This window comes from Pelobates fuscus, chromosome 4 (assembly GCF_036172605.1).
Source record: "Pelobates fuscus isolate aPelFus1 chromosome 4, aPelFus1.pri, whole genome shotgun sequence".
Lineage (NCBI taxonomy): Eukaryota > Metazoa > Chordata > Amphibia > Anura > Pelobatidae > Pelobates > Pelobates fuscus.
In genome coordinates this window covers 315,483,813-315,511,242 of record NC_086320.1, presented here as the reverse complement: position 1 = coordinate 315,511,242, position 27,430 = coordinate 315,483,813, and the positions used below count along the sequence as shown (strand labels likewise).

At 40.6% G+C, this 27,430-nt stretch overlaps 1 protein-coding gene across 1 annotated transcript in view; it reads right to left on the bottom strand.

Annotated features, from left to right (window-relative positions):
• Positions 1-27,184, bottom strand: part of ANKRD28 (ankyrin repeat domain 28) — a 138,354-nt gene extending 111,170 nt beyond the window's left edge. Inside the window, exon 1 of the mRNA XM_063452321.1 lies at positions 26,906-27,184. Coding sequence (XP_063308391.1) covers positions 26,906-26,932 — 27 coding nt within the window. The 5' untranslated portion in view covers positions 26,933-27,184. The remainder of the gene's footprint in view (positions 1-26,905) is intronic.
• Positions 27,185-27,430: the final 246 nt, after the last annotated feature.

Genomic DNA, 27,430 nt, shown 5'->3' with positions numbered 1-27,430 from the left:
CCAAGTGTAAAACACAGATATGTTTGTAACTAAACACAAGTAGTGGGCCACATTTGCAATTGTTCCATACATTTTGATATGAGGATTGTCTCTTAAAAGAAGGGTCTTTCCTATTTGGATGGTGGGATCACATGTTTTTTGAAAAGATTATAAACCACTCTCCTCAATCCTCTGAAACACTGAGATGTCTTACATAATTATGTTATCATAAAAGCTATGGCAATAACATACATATACATCTTTGTACCTTGGGTGAGAGGCTCCCCAGTAGCTGCATAACCACAAAAACTTACAAACCTGAGCATGAGTCATTGTTTTTTCTAAGACTGACAACATACCTCTTGTAATGAGAATGATTATTGCTAAGCACTGCCAGTTGGTCAGGGGCTTGTGTCTTATGTGAGGTGATGGGAAGAGACTAGCAGAAGCTCAACCAAATGAATGAGGCCACAGAGAGGTTTGGGTTGTAGTATACTAAAATAAAGTTATATTCACACACCAGGTGGTGCACAAGCCAGTGCCTAATTTTATTTATTCACACTCCACAAATAGATAGATGTTTTTTTTATCTTCCTGCATACTATAGGAAGGAAGATATAGGACTAATGACAAAGGAGCTGGTGTGCTGACAGAGCTCTTTCTCAAACTCTGTCTAGATTTAGTTTTTTCACACTGCCTTGTTTCCTCTACCCCTTATCTTTCTATCCTTTCGATTTATTTCCTTTTGGCCATACTAGAGATATTAGCCTTTTCACAACTGAAAACTGTTAATTGAAATTACCATAGGAATTTCTGTACTTGCCATAGGCAACTTGGGTCTTGTTTTTCCCTGGGTTGCCTATCAGGGGAAGGCATGTTGCCGTCTTCTGGCTTTAACTAATCAAGGATAGGCTGGATCTTTTTTTGGGGGGGGGGATTTTTCTCTCTGCAATCACTTTTTGTAACACTTGCAACTATGATCAGATGTTTCATATGAACTATACACTAGGTGCATCTGTGTGATATACTGTTGCAGAATCCTCTACATATCGATCAGGCCTTGCCGCTTTGCCAGTTTAACTTAGTCTTTTTTCTTCTTTTTAACCCTCACGATTTGGGGTGACAGTGTATGTCTTGTGTATATAGAATACAATTATGTTTCATTAAAGTTTTGTTATTTTTTAGTTAGAACTGCTTGATCTTGGGGGTAGTGGTTGTGAGGTGAAGTATCCCGTATCTATGAGGAGCTTCCCTCATCACCTTCCTTTTGATTGTTATGTATTTAGGGTTATGCCCTGTACTACCCCTGTAACCCGTCCTCTACTATCGGCCAGAGTACTCTCTGACTGATAGCTTGTTTGTCTTCACAGCGACAAACCCAGTGATTTTTCGGGCCGAGGTACTGCAAAACTGTACCTACGGAGCCCTACAAGCAGTAATACCTAACCTGCAACTTTTGACACCAGAGTCAACGTTCTGAGTGCCCGGGGAACCGCAGCAGCAAGGCGCGGCCTACCAGAGAGAGCGCGTGGGGAAAAGACGGACGCTTTCCTCCTGCAGTCCCAAGACTAGTCTGATTGCAACTCTCCTAACCCCCTTCCCGTGGACCGGTGGGGGTAATCCATGTCCCCGCCGACCTGAGCTGCCACAGCCTAACCCATCTCAGAGGACCCTGTTCTACTCCTGAACTGATCGGGAGCAGAGGGAACCAAGATGGCTGACGCACCATTCTTTTCTTACACACGGCCTCAACTGTTACAGCATGACAGCAGGCCCCAGCACTACAGCACCAGACACTCTTGATGCGATTCGAAAGATTCAGGGCGAAACGGTTAGATCGCGAACGGCAAGCAAAGGCCCTACAACTGCTACTTATGGGAGCACAAGATGGCGGCATGAGGAGGATTGGGAAACCTCTCAAGGGCACAACCAGCACACGCTGCCCATCTGGGCTGAGAGCAAAGAGCGTTTTGACCTGCAAGTACCAGCCACTCACGCGGAGGGCTAAGAGACGCAAATGGAGTCCTATACTGACAACAAGCAGCGCCCATCGCACCATCCCTAACAGGAAGACCCTGGGATCTCACAGGACTACAGGTTCATACTATAAGGGTACAGGCTCTCCCGCAACCCTGGGGGCACCTCGCCTCCACATCGCTATACTGCTCCCCAATGCGGACTGAGTCCACAAGCGAAAAGCGACCCCCGTAGGGGCATTGGATGACTGTCCGGAGTATTAGCTAGAGGGGCTTGCTTGGTTTCCTGCAGCCTACGACCACCTTCACCATACAGGACTATTACCAAATCTACCAGAATTTATACATACATATAAGGTGGAGTTTCTTGCTTATAAATGGTTATTTTGAGCACATATCGTCCTAATAGGAAAATACAAAATAGGAAAACAATAGTGCAATATTGTCAATATACATATAAGAGTGTTGTAGATAAGTGAAAATACACTCACAAGGTTGGAGCCAATAGATATAGGCTCAAATTTCCAGCTTGGTGGGGTATAAAGGTCCCACCTCCCTTCTTTAGATAAATGGGATGGTTTCCAAAGAATCAAGTATCCTCTCAGTAGGTATAAAGTGCTTTATTGTGACGTGCACACGTGGTAAAAAAAATTAAAATAAAGTTTAAACATAAATAAAAATGAGAACCTTACAGTCCAAAGGTAAGTTTAAAGGACGTAGGTCCTTTAAAGTGCAATACGCGTTTCACCTCGCTGGGAGGCTTCCTCAGTTGCTGATACTGTCCTGTTTGTGGATCTCCTTTTAAATTCACCTCAATACGTGGTTATTTGCGGTCACTTCCGGTATCGAGTTATGCGTTCCATGAGTGGAACGCATAAAGCTTACTTCCGTCTATCTTCATCTCATATGTTCATTTCCGGTTCCGGATTTCGGGTTTTGCGTTCCACAAGTGGAACGCATGTATATCGAGTTTGTTTCTTCTGTATTAAAGCATATTCTTATTTTGTGCAATGTCCAGTATGTTTATATATCCTACTCACCCCTTTTTCAATAGTTATAAAATCGCAAATTAATGTGTTTTGATCTCATAGTCCATGGGTGAGTAGGTATATTCAGTGCATAGTGAAAGAGAAAGAAAGAAGGGATAAATAATTTCAATAATGAAAAATGTAAAATATAAAAATTATTTATTTTAAAAGTATACAAACTATTTAAACTTCTACCAGAATTTAAATGACAAGACACTACTAAAATACTTATTTTGCTGTTTTTTTTCTCTCCTTACCTGCTGTGCAAGTATCGTAAGTGTGTATTTGTTAGGTGCAAAATTACATATAAAAGAATAAAAAAAATAAAAAAAACACAAGACCACAAAAACAGTATGGATTATATCTCCCTCTAGTGACACACTGTGCTAACTGCGTGCCAGACAAAAAGTTCACTCTAACGCTTTCATATTTTCAGCAATTGGTAACACTGAAAAAGAGGCAATAGTTTCATGCATCATAACTCAAGTTCCTTGCAAGGGCCAAAAACCCTGAAAACATGCAAGGCAGCCATCATGTACAGTACACTCCATATTAACGCCATGTACATAAATTAGATCTATAATCACAACAGCATGACTTGTAGAGAGAGACTGTGGTTCTCAACTGTGCCAGCACTCGCCACTCCACTGCAAGTGTAAAAAACTCACAAACATGGGAAGGGCACTTGTTATTTTATCTTTTAATTTATATAGCATAAAAAGAAGTCCTAGTTTTCTGCATGTGGGTGATTGCACTCAATATAGAGTGTAATTTGAGAGAAATATTATATACATATAGAAAAATTACACACACAAACGTATATTTATATAAAAATTTCCCCAAAAAGTACATTCTGCTCAGGGAATTATTTGGAGGAAACCCACAACAAACATATGCATCAGAAGCTGCTTCAGATCATCCGAACCTCCAAGAAAAACAAACCTATATTAGGAATAGGAAAAAACTAAAAAGAAACTCACTTCCATGCTGAAGGTTATTATGTTGTCACACTTTGGAAGCTTTTCCAAAAGTATGTTGCTCCACGTACAGCTCATTCCAAAACAAATATACATAAAGAGCCATTAAGGAAAGCACCACAGCAATGGATCACTAGTAAAAGGCAGCTGCATGAGATGCCAAACACTTACCAGTTACCTATTAACCTATAAGACTCATTATTAAAATAAAATAAAAAATCACCTTTGTTATTCTTAAAACACATAACTTTGTTTTTGACAAAGAACTACAAGATTGAAAGATCACTTTCATTTGATACTGTAGTGTGGATTACAGGGACAAAATTAAGCAATCGGTAGGAACATCACTGGTTTCCACAGTGCAGGGGAGGGCAGGCAGCCTTAGGCCTGGGAGGCAAATCCAGTCAAGTGGCCCATTGCACCGAGAGTAAAAACACCTTTCCCGTGTAAGTGAAAGGGTGGGCATTCAGCTAAACAGACACACACACAGACATACATACATACATACAGACATATAGACACTGAGAGGGGCGGGAAGCAAGAACTGAGAGGTGGGGTGGGGGGCGGACCCAAGGGCTGAAGAAGGGCGGACACAGAAGAAAAAAAAAAAACTAAAGTGTATTCACCCCTCCCCCCCACTCCCCGAGTTTTACCTTAGGCCCGGGAGGGGTGGGCAGGAGTCAACAGTCAGTGGAGTCGTCCGACCTCCCCTGATGATGACTGAGGAAGGGGTGTGACTTCTTCCGCTCTTCTCACAGACTACCCAGCAGTCCTGGGAGAAGAGCAGTGAAAGTCACACCCCGTCCTCCTGACATCATCAGGAGGGGCCCACTCTACTGATGGCTGGCACCCCCGTGTCCCAGCCTGCCCCTGCTACAGTGAGTGCTCCTTTTTATAATCTTACTTTAGAATTGTTTTATACCATCTAACTGGAGAAAGCACAAGTGTGATTTTATATTTATTTTGCATGGTTATTCACCCAAGTGAGAATTCAAAGTGAATTTCAAACTTAAAGGATCACTATAGGGTCAGGAACACAAACATGTATTCCTGACCCTATAGTGTTAACACCACCATCTATCTCCCCCCCCCCCCCCCCCCCCCCCCATATAGTAAAAATCTTACTGTAGTCAAGCCTGAATCTGTAAATCTGCATGCTGTTAGACTCAGAAAAACAAGCAGTCTGCTGGCATGTGGTGGCCTGATCCAATCACAGTGCTTCCCCATAGGATTTTCTGAGACTGACAAAGAGGCAGATCAGGGGCAGAACCAGCATGATTCAAACACAGCCCTGGCCAATTAGCATCTCCTCAGAGATTAATTGAATCAATGAATCTCTATGAGGAAAGTTCAGTGTCTGCATGCATAGGGAGGAGATACTGAATCACAGGATGCTGTGCACAGTGCTGCCCTGTGCTCTGCTGACAGCAGATCTGAGTCCCTCTGGTTCACTCTGAGTGGTATTCCTAGCTTTCAAGGAAAACACTGTATTTTCATGAGAAAGGCCGCAGGGAGCGATAGTTCTCACCTGAATACCTTATTAAGCTGAAGTTGCTCGGGTGACTATAGTGTCCCTTTAAGGCCAGGTGAACTAATGCATATCTGACTTAGAGAATGTTTGTAGTTGGGCTATTGTGTCTTCATATTTGAGATTCACTTTTTCTCACTTTGTAAATAATCATGTATATGTTATCCAATTTCCATAATATTATTGACCACATGCAAAGAATGAAATGAATGCGCACCTACAGTAAAGTACATACAGAGCTTAACCGTGCAGAATTGAACCAGTTACAGTAATAACTAGGCACACATGTTGTTAAAATGATCAGGAAGTGAAGTGGCAGTTCCTCTACATCAGAGTTCACCAAACTATGGCACATGTGATGGATTTTAACTCCTTCAGCCGCAAGGGAGGGGGGCACTTTAGCTTTGTTTTCCTGCCACTATAGAATCCATTTAAAGGGACACTATACTCAAACAGCTTTAGCTTAATTAAGCAGTTTTAGTTAATAGTTGATGCCCCTGCCGTCTCACTGATCAATTTTCTGCCATTTAGGAGTTAAATCACTTTATGCAGCCCTAGTCACACCTCCTTGCATGTGACTTACACAGCCTTCCTAAAATCTTGCTGTCAAAAGTCTAATATTTACACTTAATTGCAAATTCTGTTTAATTTAGAATGTATCTGATTGAAAATTAAACCATATTATGTTATCATGCAGGTGTTCTATCAAATTCCCCTACCCTCTACACTTCCGGCTGGATCCTGTGCTGCACATGCCTGCTAGCACTCCTGCTACTCCGCCACAGCCAGGTCCTGGAAGGTAAGTAAAACTAGTTTTACACTTTCATTATAGTTAGTGCATTCACTAAGCTTAGGACATGGGACATTTAGGGTTAATGTTTGGGTTCAAATTAGGGTTAGGATTAGGGACTTGTTCATATTTTGTGATATTTCACATTAGGGGAATATCACTAAATAGTGATTTATCACACTTTATTTTAACCCTTACGCCAAAGGTTAGGGTAAGAATAGAGAGTGAGAGGTTAAAATCACTTACCTAACCCTAATTTGAACACTCACTTAACCCTAAATGTCCTTAGCACTGAGAGACAATGTAACCAAATGCATGTTGGTAAATACAGGAAGTTGTGTCAACCTTTCTTGATTGCTATAGTTGTAAATTGTACCGTTTCATAACACCACTATTGTATGTACAAACACCAAGAAACTGCTTCCCATCTATAGAAACAACAAATGTCTAAAATAAATGTTATGGAGTGTGTCATCAATGTAAATGTATGCCAGAAAGGTCCCCACTACTTCTCGTCTTTCTGAAGGTCTCAGTAGTGTAGATGTATTAATTTCTTTGCATCTTAAGTAACAAATATATAAACCATGAATTGAGCCTTCATCTTTATAATGAATGGATAGAACTACTGTTAAAGGAACACTATAGCATTACGAATACAAATGTGTATTCCTAACACTACAGTGCCCTGATGGCCATTTAGGTAGCAGGCCCCCACCCGTAGGGCGTAAAAGTTAGTTTACTTACCTTTTCTCTCTCGTAGGGCACGTATACACGCTGCTGTCCTGCCTCTTTGGCGGAGATCATAGAGATTAATGATGTCAGCCAATCAAAAGCTTTCCCTAAAGATTAATGATCTCAGCCAATCTAATGGTTTCACATATGAAAGCATTGGGAGGATAGTGTGCATGTGCAGGAAAGCATGGCTTCCTTGAGCGGAGGGCTTTGTGGTCGCCAACAGGAGGGCTTCTGGCCAGAGCACTGATGAACGGACAAGGTCGGACCTCAGGAAGCGGCTTCCCAGAACATCTTGAAGTGAATGCCAGGTGGGGCTTCCTAATCAACCTTGCTGGACTCAAGCTGTGTAGAGGCAGTGTCTGAAGGCATTGGCTGAGATGGCTGCAATTCTTTTTTATGGCATGGCTTTCTTTACCATATGATTTCAATCTTTATATCTTATACTTTTAATTACCCTATTAATCTCTGCATGCACAACATATGCTTAACCTACTGCCTGTTATTTCTGCTTCGTTTCAAACCTTTTTTCATAAAAAAAAAAAAAAAAAAAAAAAAAGTTTAGAATCTTGACAGGTACAATACTTTGTGACACTGAATTCTAGATTTTCTCTTCACATTTCCTTGTTTCTCTCTGAATCTGGAAATGCACTACTAAAATAAAGAATTAAAAAAATTAAATAAAGAAACGCAAAGCTTTAAACTGAGGTTTATAATTGCAACAATAACTTTGCAGATTGTAGTTTAAATATACAAAAAAAGGGTAATGAATTTTTTTGTATCTGATTCAATAGAACTAAAACATAACACTCTGTTCCTGTGTGTCCAACTTGTCTGGTTACAACTACATGTCTGTTCGTCCACCCATTATAAAGCGCTGCGGAATTTGATGGCGCTATATAAATATCATAATAATAATATAAATATATATTCTAAGTATATATAATTTATTTTAAACTGCTTTAAACTTTATTTTAACTGTTTACAGGCAGCATGAGGACTACCTGTAATTACAGGCACTCCCCCTGCTGGCACTGCTATGGACAGCTATGCTGTCCATGTGATCGTGAGGTCCTCGCAAAGAAATCGCGTTCACATGGCCCAGGAAGGCCGGAACAGTAGCGGGTCCCCAAGGATGGCATAGCACGCCCGCCGTCCTTAAGGGGTTAAAGTTACTCTCAAGCGCGATCTTACTTTTGCATGCTTACTGCGTTTCTTGTTTTGGTAAATTTTTGCATGACTGCTAGTGCAATTGGGCTCCATCCTCTGATGAGCATCTAATATGGTACATTTTGTCTGTACTTCACTACTTCTTTGTATTGGAGAAGTTTTATTATCTTATGTAGAGCCAAATAAAAATGGTTTAAAAAAATAAATAAATAAAAAAAAATCACTACATACACTTAACAAAATAAACGCAACACTTGTTTTTGCCCCTATTTTTCATGAGCTGAACTCATCATGAAGATCTATGACTTGTTCTATGTACACAAAAGGCCTATTTCTCTCAAATATTGTTTACAAATCTGTCTAAATCTGTGTTAGCGAGCACTTCTTTGCCGAGATAATGTGTGTGGGGGGGGGGGGAGCCAAAAACCAGTCAGAATCTGGTATGGCCACCATTTGCCTCACGCAGTGCAACACATCTCCTTCACATAGAGTCGATCAGGTTGTTGATTGTGGCCTGTGGAATGTTGGTCCACTCTTCAACGGCTGTGCGAAGTTAAACAATATTTGAGAGAAATAGGCCTTTTGTGTACATAGAAAATATCTCATATCTTTGAGTTCAGCTCATGAAAAATGGGGGCAAAAACAAAAGTGTTGTGGTTATTATTTTGTTAAGTGTACTAATATACCAATAGTCTTGTAAAACCTACTCACCACTGCAAGTCTAGAGGGTAGTAGTATTTACCAAGGTTCTTTTTCTACTTGCCAAGGCAGAATTTTCACTTACCACATGCACAAAATATATTTTATGCATTACCTTAATAAGAAGATGACTTCAAAGAAAAGTTTGAGTACACATAAGCACCTATTACAGATGATGTTTAGAATTGCATATTTTGGTTTCTAAAACCATACTTGTCACAACTTATAAGGGTGCTCCAAGAGAACTTTATTTTATTTCTTTATTTAAATGACAAGTTTGCGACCTTAAAAGGAAACACACTTTAGACACCAGCACAACTTTTGTGCATTTTATATCTTTTAAAATTAAAGGGACAATATAGGCACCCAGACCACTTCAGCTCACTGAAGTGGTCTAGGTGCACTGTCCCAGGTCCCTTAACCCCGAGCAGGTGTTTTTAAGAAACTGCAATAATTATCTGCTAGGGTTAACGCCACTAGAGGGACTTCCGGGCTGTTAGGCATCTGAGTCTAATGTCCAGCGGCACCCAAAACCCCTTAGTAAAGCACTGAGTAATGGGGAAATCCTAATGTGAGCGTGGCCATTGCGGCCAGGGGGGTACCTTGAAGGAGGGGGAAGTTATAGTGGCAGAAAAACAAGTTTGTTTTTCCTAGCACTATAGTTTCCCTTTAGAGCTGATCTGTCACCAACAAGGATCTATTGCAACAAGGCAAGTTAAACAATTAAAACAAAATTAAAATAAAAATCATTTAGGGTGGCCCTGTATCTAAATAGTGTGTCATAGATATCACTTCTGCTTTATCAATTTTGTCCTACTTTGAATGAAATTGAACAGCCTTTTCCACTGAGCTAATAAATTCAGTCCGGAAATGAACAGAACTGTTGTTGCTGATGTGGACCTGGTAAGCCAAGTAAGATAGAAAACAAAATCTGAAATCAGTTTGACTTTAAAGGACATTCTACTGCCAAATACAAAATAAATAACTACTAACCGACATACCCGCAATGCAAACATGTAATATATCTAAACAGCTTACGAAAATTGTAGACCTCTTGTTTGCATTTGCAAGCCCTCACCTTCTGTGGCTCACTAATCACCGTCTTCCCAATGCAGTTTAAAGAGAGGTAGGTGCTCTAGGCAGTCGTCTGACTCTTGAGCTCAACTGCAGTAAACTAATATTACTAGGCATTAAGAAGACCACTTCTCGCTAAGAAGTCACTTCAGCAAGATAAAGACCCCAAAACAACTTCAGTTTGCTTCAGTGTTTTATGTGCACATTTTAATAGAAAATCACTGTTTAATAAGCTGCAACAAACACTGACAGCATCTGCACTATCCCCCTACCCCAATCGGCAATGTTGTCAGGCAAAGAAATGTGGTGCCTAGTTAGGATCCCCTTTGTCAGTTTCAAACACACGAGTCACCCACTGGATTACTGAGAAACGGTCAGCAACTGCTGCAGTGCTTGTATGGTTCACACTTAAAATGTCAATTATAATGCATAGAAGAAGTTAAAAGAATGCCATTTTACCTCACATTTAGTGCATTAAAAAAAAAAATATATATATATATATATATATACACACACACACACACACACACACACACGTAAACTATTTAATCACTATTGAAAAATTAAAATAAAAAGCTCTTTACAGGACTAAACCTCTCTCTTTAGTTCCAGTTTCCATGTGGTATCAATAGATCAGTTTTATTCTAGGTAATATTTACATTAAATTCTTGTTTGGTGATAAACAAAAGGTAATGTGATCAATACAACATGCAAGTCATAACAAAGCTGTAGCTAAAAAAGGAACTTGTTTGAACAGCACATGAATACGCAGACAGTATATTAATCTCACTAGGATATTAACAAGAGGTAATGTGTCTAGTTTTTATGGAGTGCAAGTTATTAAAGGGGACGAATTTGTTAAAAGAACACATACTTTTAAAAGGAGCACTATAGGGTCATGAACACAAAAACGTATTCCAGACCCTATAGGGTTAAAACCACCATCTAGCCCCCCTGACTTCCACACGCCTCTCTAGATATAGTAAAATCTTACTTGTATTCAAGCCCAAATCGGCAGGCTTTGTCCCAGTTTCTTTTTGACCTGCCCACTGCCTTCTGACATCAGCAGAAGTGGTAGCCTGATCCAATCACAATGCTTCCCCATTGGATTGGCTGAGACTGACAAAGAGGCAGATCAAGAACAATTCAAACACAGCCCTGGCCAATCAGCATCTCCTCAGAGATGAATTGAATCAATTAATCTCTATGGGGAAAGTTCAGTGTCTGCATGCAGAGGGAGGAGACACAATGTTTGGATGCATTTTAGGCAGCCATGACCCAGGAAGGATCTCTAATAGCCATCTAAGGAGTGGGCAGTGAAGTTATCACTAGGCTGTAATGTAAACACTGCATTTTCTCTGAAAAAACAGTGTTTACAGCAAAAGGGCTGAAGGTAATGCTTCTACTTACCAGAACAAATTCAATAAGCTGTAGTTGTTCTGGTGACTATAGTGTCCCTTTAATATACTCTAATGAGTAAAAAAAAATCGTTTTTATTATTATTTTCAAATGCAACACTGTAAAAAGGTACTCAACTGTGATGCTGCTTCAATAAAAGCAAATATTTTAAAGGGACACTAGTCATGAAGACAAGTTTAGCTTAAGCAGTTTTCTGTATAGATCATGCCTATAAAGTTTCACTGCTCAATGCACTGCCATTTAGGAGTTAAATAACTAATAATTGATGGGTGCCATATAGGGGAAACAAATACAGTTTGTTTTTTTCAGTGACTTGTATTTTTATTCCAGATTCCATACTCTAATTATCGCATTTTTTTGCTTACCCCAAGTGGCACCCTTGAATTAGTATTTTCAGCATATTTTAATTTAGTGGTGCAGGATCACGCTTGAGTAACAGTTTACAGTGATGCATTTAAAAGTTCCTTATATTTACAATAAAACAAAAAATTACATATATATGTATCTAGCAATACCTTTTCTTTTACATATATTTTTATTATTTATTTTGAGTCATCCTCTATTTACGTCAGGTGTGCTGATTATGATATACTCCTATACTTCTCATTTAACCCCTTAGCCACTTAAGGACAGACGACGGATATATTCCGTCATGATTCCCTTTTATTCCAGAAGTTGTGTCAAATGTACACGTTGTGAACAGAACAAAACATGGCATTTGCGCTATATGTCTGTCCAACCGTAATTCACCTCTTTCATATTAAATGCACCCACCCTTATTATATATCATTTTATTCAGGGGAAACAGGGCTTTCATTTAATATCAAATATTTAGCTATGAAACATAATTTAATATGAAAAAAATGGGTACTCATTACAAGCCCGGCGGTCCTGGGGGGGCGGGCAGCAAGCGTTTACTCACCTCCCAGCAGCTCCTCCAGCTCCCCAGTGTAAATCTCGCGAGACCCGCGGCCGTCAGAGCTGGCCGCGGGTCTCGCGAGATTTACACTGGGGAGCTGGAGGAGCTGCTGGGAGGTGAGTAAACGCTTGCTGCCCACCCCACCCCCCCCTCCCCTCCCCCAGCTAAGCCAATGCCACTCGACCACCAGGGATTAACATATCCCCCCTCCCTGGCAAAGCAACAAGCAGGGAGGGGGGACAACAACAAATAAATAATAATAATTAAATATATAATAAAAAAATAATTTAATATAAAAAAAAATTAAATAAAAAATGCCCCCTCACACATACACTATTATACACATACACTACACAAACACACTGTGTATATAATTCAGTGTGTTTGTATAGTGTGTGTGTGTATATATATAATGCAGTGTGTTTGTATAGTGTGTGTATATAATGCACACTATACAAACACACACTGCATTACAAACACACACTGCATTATATACACACACACACTAAACACACACTGCATTATATACACACACACACTAAACACACACTGCATTATATACACACACACACTAAACACACACTGCATTATATACACACACACACTAAACACACTGCATTATATACACACACACACTATACACACACTGCATTATATACACACACACACACTATAAACACACACTGCATTATATACACACACACACACTATAAACACACACTGCATTATATACACACATACACACTATACACACACACTGCATTATATACACACACACACACACACTATACACACACACACTGCATTATATACACACACACACTATACACACACACTGCATTATATACACACACACTATACACACACACTGCATTATATACACACACACACACACACACACTATACACACACACTGCATTATATACACACACACACACACACACACACTATACACACACACTGCATTATATACACACACACACACACTATACAAACACACTGCATTATACACACACACACACACACACACACTATACAAACACACTGCATTATACACACACACACACACACACACACTATACAAACACACTGCATTATACACACACACACACACACACACACTATACAAACACACTGCATTATACACACACACACACACACACTATACAAACACACTGCATTATATACACACACACACACTATACAAACACACTGCATTATATACACACACACTATACAAACACACTGCATTATATACACACACACTATACAAACACACTGCATTATATACACACACACACTATACAAACACACTGCATTATATACACACACACTATACAAACACACTGCATTATATACACACACACACACTATACAAACACACTGCATTATATACACTGCATTATATACACACACACACACTATACAAACACTGCATTATATACACACACACTATACAAACACACTTCATTATATACACACACACACACTATACAAACACTGCATTATATACACACACACTATACAAACACACTTCATTATATACACACACACACACTATACAAACACACTGCATTATATACACACACTATACAAACACACTGCATTATATACACACACACTATACAAACACACTGCATTATATACACACACTATACAAACACACTGCATTATATACACACACACACACTATACAAACACACTGCATTATATACACACACACACTATACAAACACACTGCATTATATACACACACACACTATACAAACACACTGCATTATATACACACACACACTATACAAACACACTGCATTATATACACACACACTATACAAACACACTGCATTATATACACACACACTATACAAACACACTGCATTATATACACACACACACACTGCATTATATACACACACACACACTGCATTATATACACACACACTGCATTATATACACACACACACACACTGCATTATATACACACACACACACACTGCATTATATACACACACACACACACTGCATTATATACACACACACACTATACAAACACACACTATACAAACACACTGTATTATATACACACACTATACAAACACACACTACACAAACACTGCATTATATAAACACTACACAAACACTGCATTATATAAACACTACACAAACACTGCATTATATAAACACTGCATTATATACACAGGGTGTTTGTATAGTGTGTTTATATAATTCAGTGTGTTTGTGTAGTGTGTTTATATAATGCACACTACACACACTATACAAACACACACACTGCACAAATACACACACTCTGCATTCCTTATATACACACACACACACACTACACAAACACACACTTTGCATTTAGTATATACAGCATTCACTTTACGCACACTACCCACACATTACACAAACACTCTGCTTTCATTATATACACACTAGACAAATACACACTGCATCCACTACACAAACACACACTGTATCCACACCACTCACACTACACAAACACACACACTGCATCCACTACACACACACACTGCACTAACACTGCATCCACTACACACACATACACAGCTCCCCTGTCTAAACACACTGCATCCACTACACGTGGCATGTATATTTTGTGCATTTACCTTTAGAAATAGTTTTTTATTTTCCAAAATGGTAAATGTACAGAATATCGGCAAATTATATCGGCTATCGGCCTGAAAGTTCACAGAATATCGGTATCGGTATCGGCTCTAAAAAAATCAATATCGGTCGATCCCTAACTGGGATAAGTAAATAAAGGGTTTTTAACCATTTACCAGGGAGGGAGGAGCATGAAGGATTTGGGGGGGGGGGGGGGGAGAGGCAGAGGGATCGGTAGTGCCAGGAATACAGCTTTGTATTCCTGGCACTACAGTATCCTTTTAAGAGGTTTGAAGGCTTGGAAGCAGGTCTTAAAGCCAACCCTCCAGGCCCTCTGATTCTAGAAGCTTGGACTGTAACTTTCAGGCTCTCATAACCAATCATACCATGATGTCAGTATATCAACATTATTGTGCTCTTGTGGTTTATTATTAAACACCTACATCACCACAAGTGTTGACTAAGACTTTTAGACAACATGTTACCTATAGTGAGAATACTCTGCTCCTTACATCCTATTTACCATGATGGACCAATGGGACTCTTACTATGTTTACGGACCCAGAGCTGCACACAGATGGGCGAAGAGAGATGCCTTCTTATAGCGCAACTCTTAGTGGGTCAAAATAAGAGAACCTGCAACAAATGATGTAGCACAACACATTATATACAAGCTAGTTGCCATGGATACTTACATTACAAATCAGAGTTGGCACCAATGTTTATTATTAAAGGGACACTATAGTCACCCAGACCACTTCAGCTCAATGACATATTATGCCTCCATCGCGCAGAGCGTCCATAGGAAAGCATTGAGAAATGCTTTCCTATGGACACTGTGAATGCGTGTGTGGCACTTGCCGTGCATGCACATTCGGCTCCGCTGACGGACGGGGGAGCTGCCGTCAGCAGGGGAGGAGAGGTCACCAGCGCCAAGGGAGCCCAGCGCTGGAATAATACAAGCTGCTGAAGGGGTTTTAACCCCTTGAGCGCCACGGGAGGGGGACCATGAGGGTGGCGGCACCCTCAGGGCACTATGGTGTCAGGAAAACTGCTTTGTTTTCCTGACACTATAGTGATTCTTTAATATAAAACAAGAACATATGTGATGTAGAATGTATTTGACATTAGTACAGTGATCCTTTAACCCCTTAAGGACACATGACATGTGTGACATGTCATGATCCCCCTTTTATTACAGAAGTTTGGTCCTTAAGAGGTTATGGCTATGTGAATCACAGCCAGGTAAGACATGGCTAGGGCTTCATCAACAAAGTGATTTACCTCTTACATTACAGAATAGGCAGTGAGACTTCAGTGGCATGATTTATTTATAATTACAGATCAGCTCACTACCAAATAAATGTTATATTCCTCTTGACCGTAAAGTATTCTAAAAAACAAAATAAAAAAAACAGCAACCACAAATCCAACAGATTTCATTATGTAATCCAAATAAACCTTTTCATAATTATAGCAATGACAAAAATAGACTAATAAATTCAGTTTACAGTGGATCAAAGTATTTATCTGTGCTATGAATATCTTCTCTAATTGACTACATGATGTCACTGATATTTCAAAAAGGAAAATGGCCTTGCAATTATGGAAGTTACATTCCATGCCTCTTCTGTCTACTACCAAGCTGCACAATACTTTTACCAGTAAATGCTTTCGTTTCACAGAACGAGAGCAGTAGGTGTCACTTCTAGCAATGTATAAACAAGGAAATCCTTGTGGATAAACCTTGCTGTTTTTCATCAATATAAGGAGCCACATGCTCACAACCTGTCACATCTATTAAAGGACCACTATAGACACCCAGACCACTTCAGCTTATTGAAGTGGTCTGGGTGCCAGGTCCATCTAGGGTTAACCCTGCTTGCTGTAAACATAGTTTCAGAGAAACTGCTATGTTTACAAATGGGTTAATCCAGCCTCTAGTGGCGGTCTCATTGACAGCCGCTAGAGGCGCTTCCGCGCTTCTCACTGTGATTTTCACAGTGAGAAGACGCCAGCGTCCATAGGAAAGCATTGATAATGCTTTCCTAGGAGACTGGCTGAAGAGGGAGGAGCTGCTCTCGGACCGGATCCCCCAGACAGCAACCTGTGTGTCTCACCAACGACGAAGTCCTGTCCATCCCTATCGGGACAAGAAAGAAGACTGGGGTAGGTTTTGCGGTCTGAGCCTTTATACCCAGAGGGGGAGGATCCTTTTTTAATAAGCTTGTTAAAAGTCTTGTCCACAGGGAGGAGCAAAACCCATATGTGACTGCCACCATATGACAGAAAAACACTGCACATACAGACTCCTACCAACATTACCACCCTAAAATAGAATCCTTTCTTCCCCCGGTACTCCAGTCTTAGCAAGGCCACCCCACCCGAGATTAAAGGAACACTAGGGTCAGGAACACGAACATGTATTCCTGACCCTATAGTGCTAAACCTACCATTTTGGTGGCTTGCCCCCCTTAAAAGTTAATAAAACACCTTATTTCCAGCGCCGCACGGGTTTGCCTGCACTGGCCTCACCCCCTTGGCGACATTAGAATTGCTGTTTAACCAATCCAGCATTGGATTGGCTAAAATTGACAAGGGGCGGGGCCAAACGCCATTTTGGCCAATCGGCACCTCCTCAGAGAGATGCAGTGAATCAATGCATCTCTATGAGGAAAATTCAGTGTCCCCATTCAGAGCGTGGATATAATGATTATACTCACCAGCACTACATTAGTTGTAGTTGTTCTGGTGACTATAGTGTCCCTTTAACCCTGATGAACTCTGCCAATTCAATGCTTCCCCATAGGGAAGCATTGGGAGATTAGAACACATGCACAACAAATCACCGAGCAGCACTAATCAGCATCTTCTCATAGAGAATCAGGGCATCTCTATGGGGAGCAAGCAGCGTCTCCATACATAGTGTGAAATCTTTGCAGTACGGAACGCAGGAGGCCATTCTAGAGTCTGTCAGAGTGACTGCCACTAGTATTGGTGTTAGCAGCATAAACAACGCTTAAAAGGCAGCAGGGACTGTCTCCATGGCCCAGTACCACTACATTAAGCTGCAGTGGTTCTGTTGCATATAGTGCCCCTATAAGGGATCACACCAAAGACCATAACCAGTGTTAAAAATTTACCAGGGGTCACTCAGGTGCAAGCAGTCTCCTCTGGAGCAGAAAGCTGCTGCATGTAGCCCCCTCTGGAGCAGAAAGTTGCTGCAGGGAGCTTCAATTAGCTCCACAAAACTAAGCACTGCAGTGCAGGGCTGGTCAATGGCTTAAAGTACCAGCCAATGATAGTGTTCATGCACCGCCAGACCTGGCTCAGTGCTGGAACTTTGAAGAGCAGTGTAGGTAGTTATGGTGCCTGAAATGTCCCTTCAATAATACTCGGGCAAACTAATTTCAGTTGGCAGAAAGCTCAGAAAAGAAAATTTCTCTTGGAACACAAGCCCTAGAAGATGCCAAACTTGTAAGACAGGCAATGTTTCAATCGCTCACAGTCTTTATAAAGTTTTAAAGGGTTACTCTACCCACTATGGCTACTTAAGTGATTGAAGTGGTCATGGTGGTAGGAGCATGTATTTGCAGAGTTCCAGCTTGAAACACTGCACATACAGAGATATTGTTAATTGCAAGCTGGGAGCTAGTTGCAACTCTGTTCCGGTCTGCCAATGTCAATTCTATACATAGAAACTGCTATGTTTATATTAGGGTTAATCCAGCCTCTAGTGGCTGTCTCATTGACAGCCGCTAGAGGGCTTCCGGCGCTTTCTCACTGTGATTTTCACAGTGAGAAGATGTCAGCGTCCATAGGAAAGCATTGAGAATGCTTTCCTATGGACTGGCTGAATGCGCGCGTGGCTCCTGCCGCGCATGCGGATTCAGCCGGTGACGGAAGAAGAGGGAGGAGAGGAGGAGTAGAGCTCCCCGCCTGGCGCTGGAGAAAGGTAAGTTTAACCCCTTCCTCCCCCCAGAGCCCGGCGGGAGGGGGTCCCTGAGGGTGGGGGCACTCTCAGGGCACTATAGTGCCAGGAAAACGAGTATGTTTTCCTGGCACTATAGTGGTCCTTTAATGAGCGGCACACTCCATATCTGGGTGGTCTACAGTTCGGTAGATTAATAAAACCATGGGAACCACTTAAGGGAATAGATTTTGTGGAACGGCCAGGTGAAACAAGGGAAACCTTAGGTTTCAAAGCAAGGAGAGTATGTCTCGCACAGTTATTGCAAGTTTCACACATAGGGGACAATGAGGAGGGGGAAAGTGGGTACGGACAGCCCGGAGCCAGTATAAAATACTCTAGCAGGGTCCATTCTGCTACAAATTCGAATCCAGCATTAGCACAAACAAGACTTTATCTGGGTTATTTACTACAGGGAGTGCAGAATTATTAGGCAAATGAGTATTTTGACCACATCATCCTCTTTATGCATGTGGTCTTACTCCAAGCTGTATAGGCTCGAAAGCCTACTACCAATTAAGCATATTAGGTGATGTGCATCTCTGTAATGAGAAGGGGTGTGGTCTAATGACATCAACACCCTATATCAGGTGTGCATAATTATTAGGCAACTTCCTTTCCTTTGGCAAAATGGGTCAAAAGAAGGACTTGACAGGCTCAGAAAAGTCAAAAATAGTGAGATATCTTGCAGAGGGATGCAGCACTCTTAAAATTGCAAAGCTTCTGAAGCGTGATCATCGAACAATCAAGCGTTTAATTCAAAATAGTCAACAGGGTCGCAAGAAGCGTGTGGAAAAACCAAGGCGCAAAATAACTGCCCATGAACTGAGAAAAGTCAAGCGTGCAGCTGCCAAGATGCCACTTGCCACCAGTTTGGCCATATTTCAGAGCTGCAACATCACTGGAGTGCCCAAAAGCACAAGGTGTGCAATACTCAGAGACATGGCCATGGTAAGAAAGGCTGAAAGTCGACCACCACTGAACAAGACACACAAGCTGAAACGTCAAGACTGGGCCAAGAAATATCTCAAGACTGATTTTTCTAAGGTTTTATGGACTGATGAAATGAGAGTGAGTCTTGATGGGCCAGATGGATGGGCCCGTGGCTGGATTGGTAAAGGGCAGAGAGCTCCAGTCCGACTCAGACGCCAGCAAGGTGGAGGTGGAGTACTGGTTTGGGCTGGTATCATCAAAGATGAGCTTGTGGGGCCTTTTCGGGTTGAGGATGGAGTCAAGCTCAACTCCCAGTCCTACTGCCAGTTTCTGGAAGACACCTTCTTCAAGCAGTGGTAGAAGAAGAAGTCTGCATCCTTCAAGAAAAACATGATTTTCATGCAGGACAATGCTCCATCACACGCGTCCAAGTACTCCACAGCGTGGCTGGCAAGAAAGGTTATAAAAGAAGAAAATCTAATGACATGGCCTCCTTGTTCACCTGATCTGAACCCCATTGAGAACCTGTGGTCCATCATCAAATGTGAGATTTACAAGGAGGGAAAACAGTACACCTCTCTGAACAGTGTCTGGGAGGCTGTGGTTGCTTCTGCACGCAATGTTGATGGTGAACAGATCAAAACACTGACAGAATCCATGGATGGCAGGCTTTTGAGTGTCCTTGCAAAGAAAGGTGGCTATATTGGTCACTGATTTGTTTTTGTTTTGTTTTTGAATGTCAGAAATGTATATTTGTGAATGTTGAGATGTTAGATTGGTTTCACTGGTAAAAATAAATAATTGAAATGGGTATATATTTGTTTTTTGTCAAGTTGCCTAATAATTATGCACAGTAATAGTCACCTGCACACACAGATATCCCCCTAAAATAGCTATAACTAAAAACTACTTCCAAAAATATTCAGCTTTGATATTAATGAGTTTTTTGGGTTCATTGAGAACATGGTTGTTGTTCAATAATAAAATGAATCCTCAAAAATACAACTTGCCTAATAATTCTGCACTCCCTGTAAAGTGAGAATGGTCAGGAATTCACAGTGAAATTCAAACTTCATATGAAAATAGCTGATCTAGATTCATAGCTGACAATTTTTCCAAGGCAGCTATTTTTCCATAAATTTGAAAATTTACTTTGAAATCCTGACAATTCTCACATTAGAAAATTACCCTGTAACTAAATGGGGTCATTATCAAGCTTGATATTCACATTTAAATATATTTCAAGGTTTAGTCCAAACTTGAAGGATCAAAATAACACATTTTTCAAATATACCAGCCCCAAAGTTAATTAAAAATTCAAAACATAAAAATAGGCAAATAGACTATTGCACATATACAATGTATTAAGCTTGTATAAATGTAACCAAGAATAAATCAAAATAGTACAGATAAGTCCTTGATATATAATCAGATAAACAAGGGTAGGGCCGGCTACCCAAACTCCTCTATTGTCCTGCAGGGGAACCAAAAATTATATAAAATACACTTGAACTTATTTACGTAAAAATGGCAGAATTTCAAATAGCCAGATAAATCCCAGAAGACAGGATATCAGGTGTCCCAATCCGGTTACACTTAATGATGTAGCGCTGTGTTTCCAGTAGGGAGACCGATTAACTGTCTTTTTTTGTATATTCAGCAATATCGGTATTAGCTAATAAAGATACCGATATTGCAGACCAGGGCCGTAATCAGGGTCCTGGGGGGCCCAGCACACACTTACTTACCTTCCCAGCTCTCCTGTCTAACTCTCGTAAGTCACTCGGCCGTCAGAGCGTTGCCACTGGTTACCATGGCAATGCTTCGAGCGGCACACAAGCCACGAGAGTTAGACAGGGGAGCTGAAGGGAGCTGCTGGGAACGGAAGTAGGAGTGTTGCTGGGCCCCCTCAGCACAGTCCATGCCACCGGACCACCAGAGAATGCCATATACCCCCATACACTTGCCTGGTAAGAAGCAGGGAGGGGGGACAAACAATTTTAAAAAAATAATTTTAAGTAAAAAAAAATAAAAATTGCCCCCCCCCCCCACATTTTACACACCTACACACACTGCGTCCACTAATCAAATACTCTCACTGCGTCCAGTACACACATTCTTGAAAATGTACAAAATTCTGACTGGCATGAATATTTTGTGCATTTACCTTAAAAAAAATAAAAAGAGTTGCAAAAAAAGAAATAAATAAACATGTTCAGTTAACAGTAGATTTGTGTAGAAATAGTTTTGTTTTTTTAAATGGTAAATGTACAGAAAATCAGTATTGGTAATCTATCAGCCTGAAAGTTCACAGATTATCAATATAGGCTCTAAAAAAAAAATCAAAAAAAAAAAAAGCAATAATCGGTCGATCCCTAGTTTCCAGTGATATAAATTTAAATAACACTGATGGTGTCTGAAAATGCAGGTATAATAGTAAGTGGTATGCTATATAGAAAATAAATAAATCAAAAAGGAGTAATCCCCCTCTGATACGTAGGAAGGTAGAGATTATGGTCTAGAAGAGTTGTGTATCCACTTAGCAACTGGTATAAGCAGCCCACACCCTGAATATTTAAGACAAAATAGTAATAGAAGAAGCAAAAAGAAAATCTAGTGCCGTAACCAGGAGTAGATACCAAAACCTAAATAAGTAATTGTTACATACAAGTATAAACCTCTTGCAGAAGTTAGGCAGATATCCCTGCTATAAAGACAGCCAGGGAACTAGCCTACTGAGCTGAAATATTCTAGTAACAGACTCATATCCCCATAGTTAGTAGTATGGTACATATATTTTAAAAAGTGTAAAAATATGACAGCTTCTACATGTGAGGACCAACAGGATCAAGAGGATTTTTTCTCCTACGACACAATCCACTTTTTCATCTCTACAATGTAAGATGTAGAGACAGTGTTCTCCATATAAAAAAAAATTCAAACCATAAATATTAAAAAAATAAGTAAAAACACTCACAAAAGTGAATCATAGTAAGGAACCTTTCTATAAAGTCTCAATCTCAGCAGCCTGGATACTCTTGTAGAACGGTCTTTTCTGAGCCGGCTTCAGAGACAGCTGTAGAGTCCTAGATGTCAAGTGGCTGTATGGGAGATTCACCTCGTGCGTTCCACTGCGGTTCAGTATGCGTTCCACTGAGCTGGATGTGAGTGCAGATACAGCCTTATGCGAGTCACTTCTCTGATGATGCTAGGCTGAGTGGACTTAAATTAAAAAATATATATTTGTGAATGTAAGAGAAAATGTTTGTCAGTATGTATTTGTTTATGTGACTGGCCACCCTCTAATTGCAGGGTAAAGGTGTTTTTACAAAAACATTTTTTTTTTTACATTTCCCCACGCTGTGCCATTTTTGCCACAGCTGGCCCCACCTCCATTGCTGATCATAAAATTTGATTACCTCAGCCAATTGAATGCTTTCCCATTCCCTATTGTGCATGCGCTGCAAGATGCTGCACCAGTCAGCATCTCCTCATAGAGATGCATTGAATCAATGCATATATATGGGGAACTTTAAGCGCCTTCATGAAGAGCGTGAAGATGTTGAACATAGGTGCTGCACATTATGCAGCAATGGGGCACCTCTATTGGTCATCTGAGTGACTCACTAGAGGTGTTACTAGGCACCAATTTAAACACTACCTTTTCTCTAAACTTGCAGTGTTTATATTTAAAAGCCTGCAGAGACAGGCTATAGACACCAGAACTACTACATTAATCTGTAGTGGTTCTGGTAACTTTTACAGGGACACTATAGGCACCCAGACCACTACAGCTAATTGAAGTGGTCTTGGTGCAATTATTTAATGCTTTCTTATGGGGAGGTCTAATGTGCGCGCTCGGCATTTGCCGCACATGCACATTATCGCACCCTTGCCACAGGACATCGGCTTTGGGATAATGCAAGTAAATAAATAATTTTTAACCCCTTAGTTAACAGGAGGGAGAGGGAAAGCAGAGGGAGCTTTAATGCCAGGAATACAGCTTTGTATTCCTGACACTATAGTATCCCTGTAAGATTTTTATTTTTGTCATGGAATATAAAGCTTTGTTAATTTCCACACAAAAAAGCCTCCTAGATTCAAAGCAAATTTGTTAAGCCCTGATGTAATATAACCTAAATCTCCTTGTGTGCCAGGTTACATTTGGTGCCAAACAATAGGGCCCAATTTACTGTTATTAACACCCACTCCCACTATATGGCTATCAGGGTGTCCTCTATCTAATCTCTTGTAACCTGATTTGGTACTTCCATTAGCATAAATTGCTGTGTGAAATAAATGTAAACTGTCATGGGGTATTGGTTCTCAAGATACATTAGAAGTTTCTGCTCGATTCTGTAAACCCTACAAGGTTGCACATACGGGTAAAATAGCGACAGTCTTACAAACTGTGCGAACAATAGGTTACTAATCCATCAACCTTAGCACAACCATATATTTATCTGTTTGAAATAACACCCTGCCTTACCTGTGCATTAACAATTTATTTTCCATAGCTACAGAGGTGGAAGTGCACATTTCCTAAGACCAAAGCAGGGAAGCAGGAAAGCCAATTAATAAAATGGTGAGTACAATCCCATCATATTGATAGTAAATAAATACAATGTGCACCCTACAGAGGCCTTGCAGTTTGTGGGATTCAAGGGACTCTAGACCTTCAGCTATTGAAGATCTTGTGTGAAAAAGAAATAAGACCTACAGGTTATTCTACTGTACAGCTTATCAACACTTGATATATATACGCCTTGAGATAAATCTGAAGAATGTGCAGAGCACTTGTGAGATAAGCTTAAATTAGTTAATTGTACTTTATAGAGTGTTGATATTAGTGGTACTTGGCTGGAAATACAGACTGCTAATGGTTACAAAAAAAGTCGACTAACAGCTTTCATATTTACTATATAAGAGAAGAATGTCTAGGCAGAAAAGGGGAACGCTAAATATAAACCAGTGAAACTGCATGTATAGGGTTTGTAAATAGTACAGCTGAAAATCAATAGCGAGGTGTCACTTGGTAGTGAGGTATCAGCATGGAAATTGTGAATACATTCAGGATATTGAATTCACTGCCTCTGTTGGCCGGAGCTGGCAAAACACCTGTAAGGCTACAGTAAACAGTAAAGAAAGGCAGATATCACCCTATGATAAAGCAAATTCTCTACATACACATTTGTAAAAAACTAAGATTAGTTTTACAATGCACAGAATTCAGAACTTAAAAAGATGGTGTAAAAAAAAGAAAAAAATAAAAAAAAATATATATATATATATAAAAAGACAGCTCATTTTGAATGAATAGTGTGTGTATATATATATATATATATATATATATATATATATACACACATATATATACACACACACACACACACACACACACACATACATACACACAGCTGGAGATGGTGGATACACTGTCACTTAGTACCAAAAATAAACGTGAGATTGGCTCAGTGATACTAGATGAATAGACCCACCCTCCCGTCCTTGCAGTGGCTCCAATATGGGGTGGCAATCTGAAATAAGGTACAAGCTGAGACAAGCGTGCAGCACCTAGCAACATACTGACATTTAGAGGCGATGGCTATCCTTTGGCACTACAGGTACTGTTTCCCAGGATGAAGACTATGGCTGACCATTATAGTAAACACAGGGTCAACAACATGGCTCTGTGCCATGTGGGCGAGTTATATATAGATTTTTCACTACTCCGATCATCCTTATATACACCACCATATTTTGTCATTTTGTTTCAGTAATTTAGTGTTTATGTCAACTAGATTTTAGCGCTCCACTGGGTTTACTTGAAGTGGTTTATTCTTTCCACTCAGTGCACTCCACATTTTTGCACACATACAGTCCCCACTGTTGTGGCCACTGCAAGTGTGTTTCAATTAATGTCCCCACTGTTGGGGCCACAATTAATGTTTTTTAAATATTTTTTTTAATGAATAAGCATATAAATTAAATTGCCTGTGTATCCCACAATAGACAAAACAAATTGGTGTATTTCCTAGTAAACACTTTACAGTACAGTAATAGATGCATGCACATACCTTCCTATTATTATAATAATCTGTGAATACATAATACAACTCTCCACGTCTATACCACACATCAATATCCAATATTACAGCCCCTGTTGCTTGCTGCTGATGTACAGCAAGAAGGAATACCATTACAATAACAGCTTTCACTGCTGTGCCATATACATGGAGTATAATGCAAAATCACCAATATGTCCTACACATGTATAACACAACCATCCATTGCTATGCCATGTGTAACTAGGTATTCAAGATCCCTGTAAAACTGTTCCAGATATTTGTACTCTAAGGCCACATACTGATGGTCCCATACATATGTCTTGACAGCTACACTACCAAACATTATAGCTGAGCCACATACAGGATTAGAGAATTTTATTTACTGGGCCAGACACCATCATATTAAGCTGCATTATTGTACATTACACATGTAGAATATTACCTTGTCATGTAACTTTACGCAAACTATGTAATTCAATTATTTGCAAAGTAAATGTTATATATATATATATATATATATATATATATATACACACACACACACACACACATACATATACACACATTCCCATAACACAAGCATGCAAATAACACCTACTATTGTTGTGCCATGTCATTCCTATGTTAGTGCCATATATAAAGCCCCACATCTCTGTGCCATATACATGTATCCCTGCCATTACTCTATCATATATCACACCCTCCATTGCTGTGCCAGATGTATGTATACTGTCCTCCATTGCTGTGCCAGATGTATGTCTACATTCCCTATCACTATATAGGATTTAACAGTAAATGCCTCCATTTGGTGACATGATATGATATGTTTTCCTCCATGGCTGTCAGACAGGTATACCCCACTAATAATGATGATAATATTAATAATGGTAATAATAATGATGATAATAATAATGATGATAATAATGATAATAATGTGTGGCAGTTGCAGGCCATGCTGTGGGCCGGCCATGCCAGTCCGGTGTGCCAGCTCTCACAATGCCGGCCGTGCTCTCACCTGCTCCCGGAGCTTGAGGAACACCATGTTGCGCGGGGCTGTGCAGCTCTCCCTCTCGGCCGGGCTGGCTGGGGGGCCGGCTGTGGGTGGGTTGGCGGGTGTCAGGGCTCGGCCTGCTCGCGCTCGGGCTGACCGCTGCGGGAACACGGGGCCCCGCTGGCTGCACGCGCGCGCGCTCTCTCTCTCTCCGCCCCCTGCCGCCGCTCTACCGATCCCGGGGCTCCTTCCTTGTTACATGGAGCGCGCGGCGGGGGGATCCGTCCACAACGCAACCGCCAAACCAGATCCTCAGCCACACGCTGATTGGCTGACACGCACAGGGAGGAGGGGGCGGAGCCCGGGCCGTCACACGTCACTGCGACAAATGAAACTTGGAGGCTCGAGAGAGCGGCGCGAGGGCGACCTTGTCACTACACCCCCATGGTGGGCGCGCGCGCTTCCCCAACCTTTTGTTTGTTTATCTGTTTATGTATAATTTTATTGTTTATGATTTCGAAACACCGACAGGTTTCGTGTAACCTAATA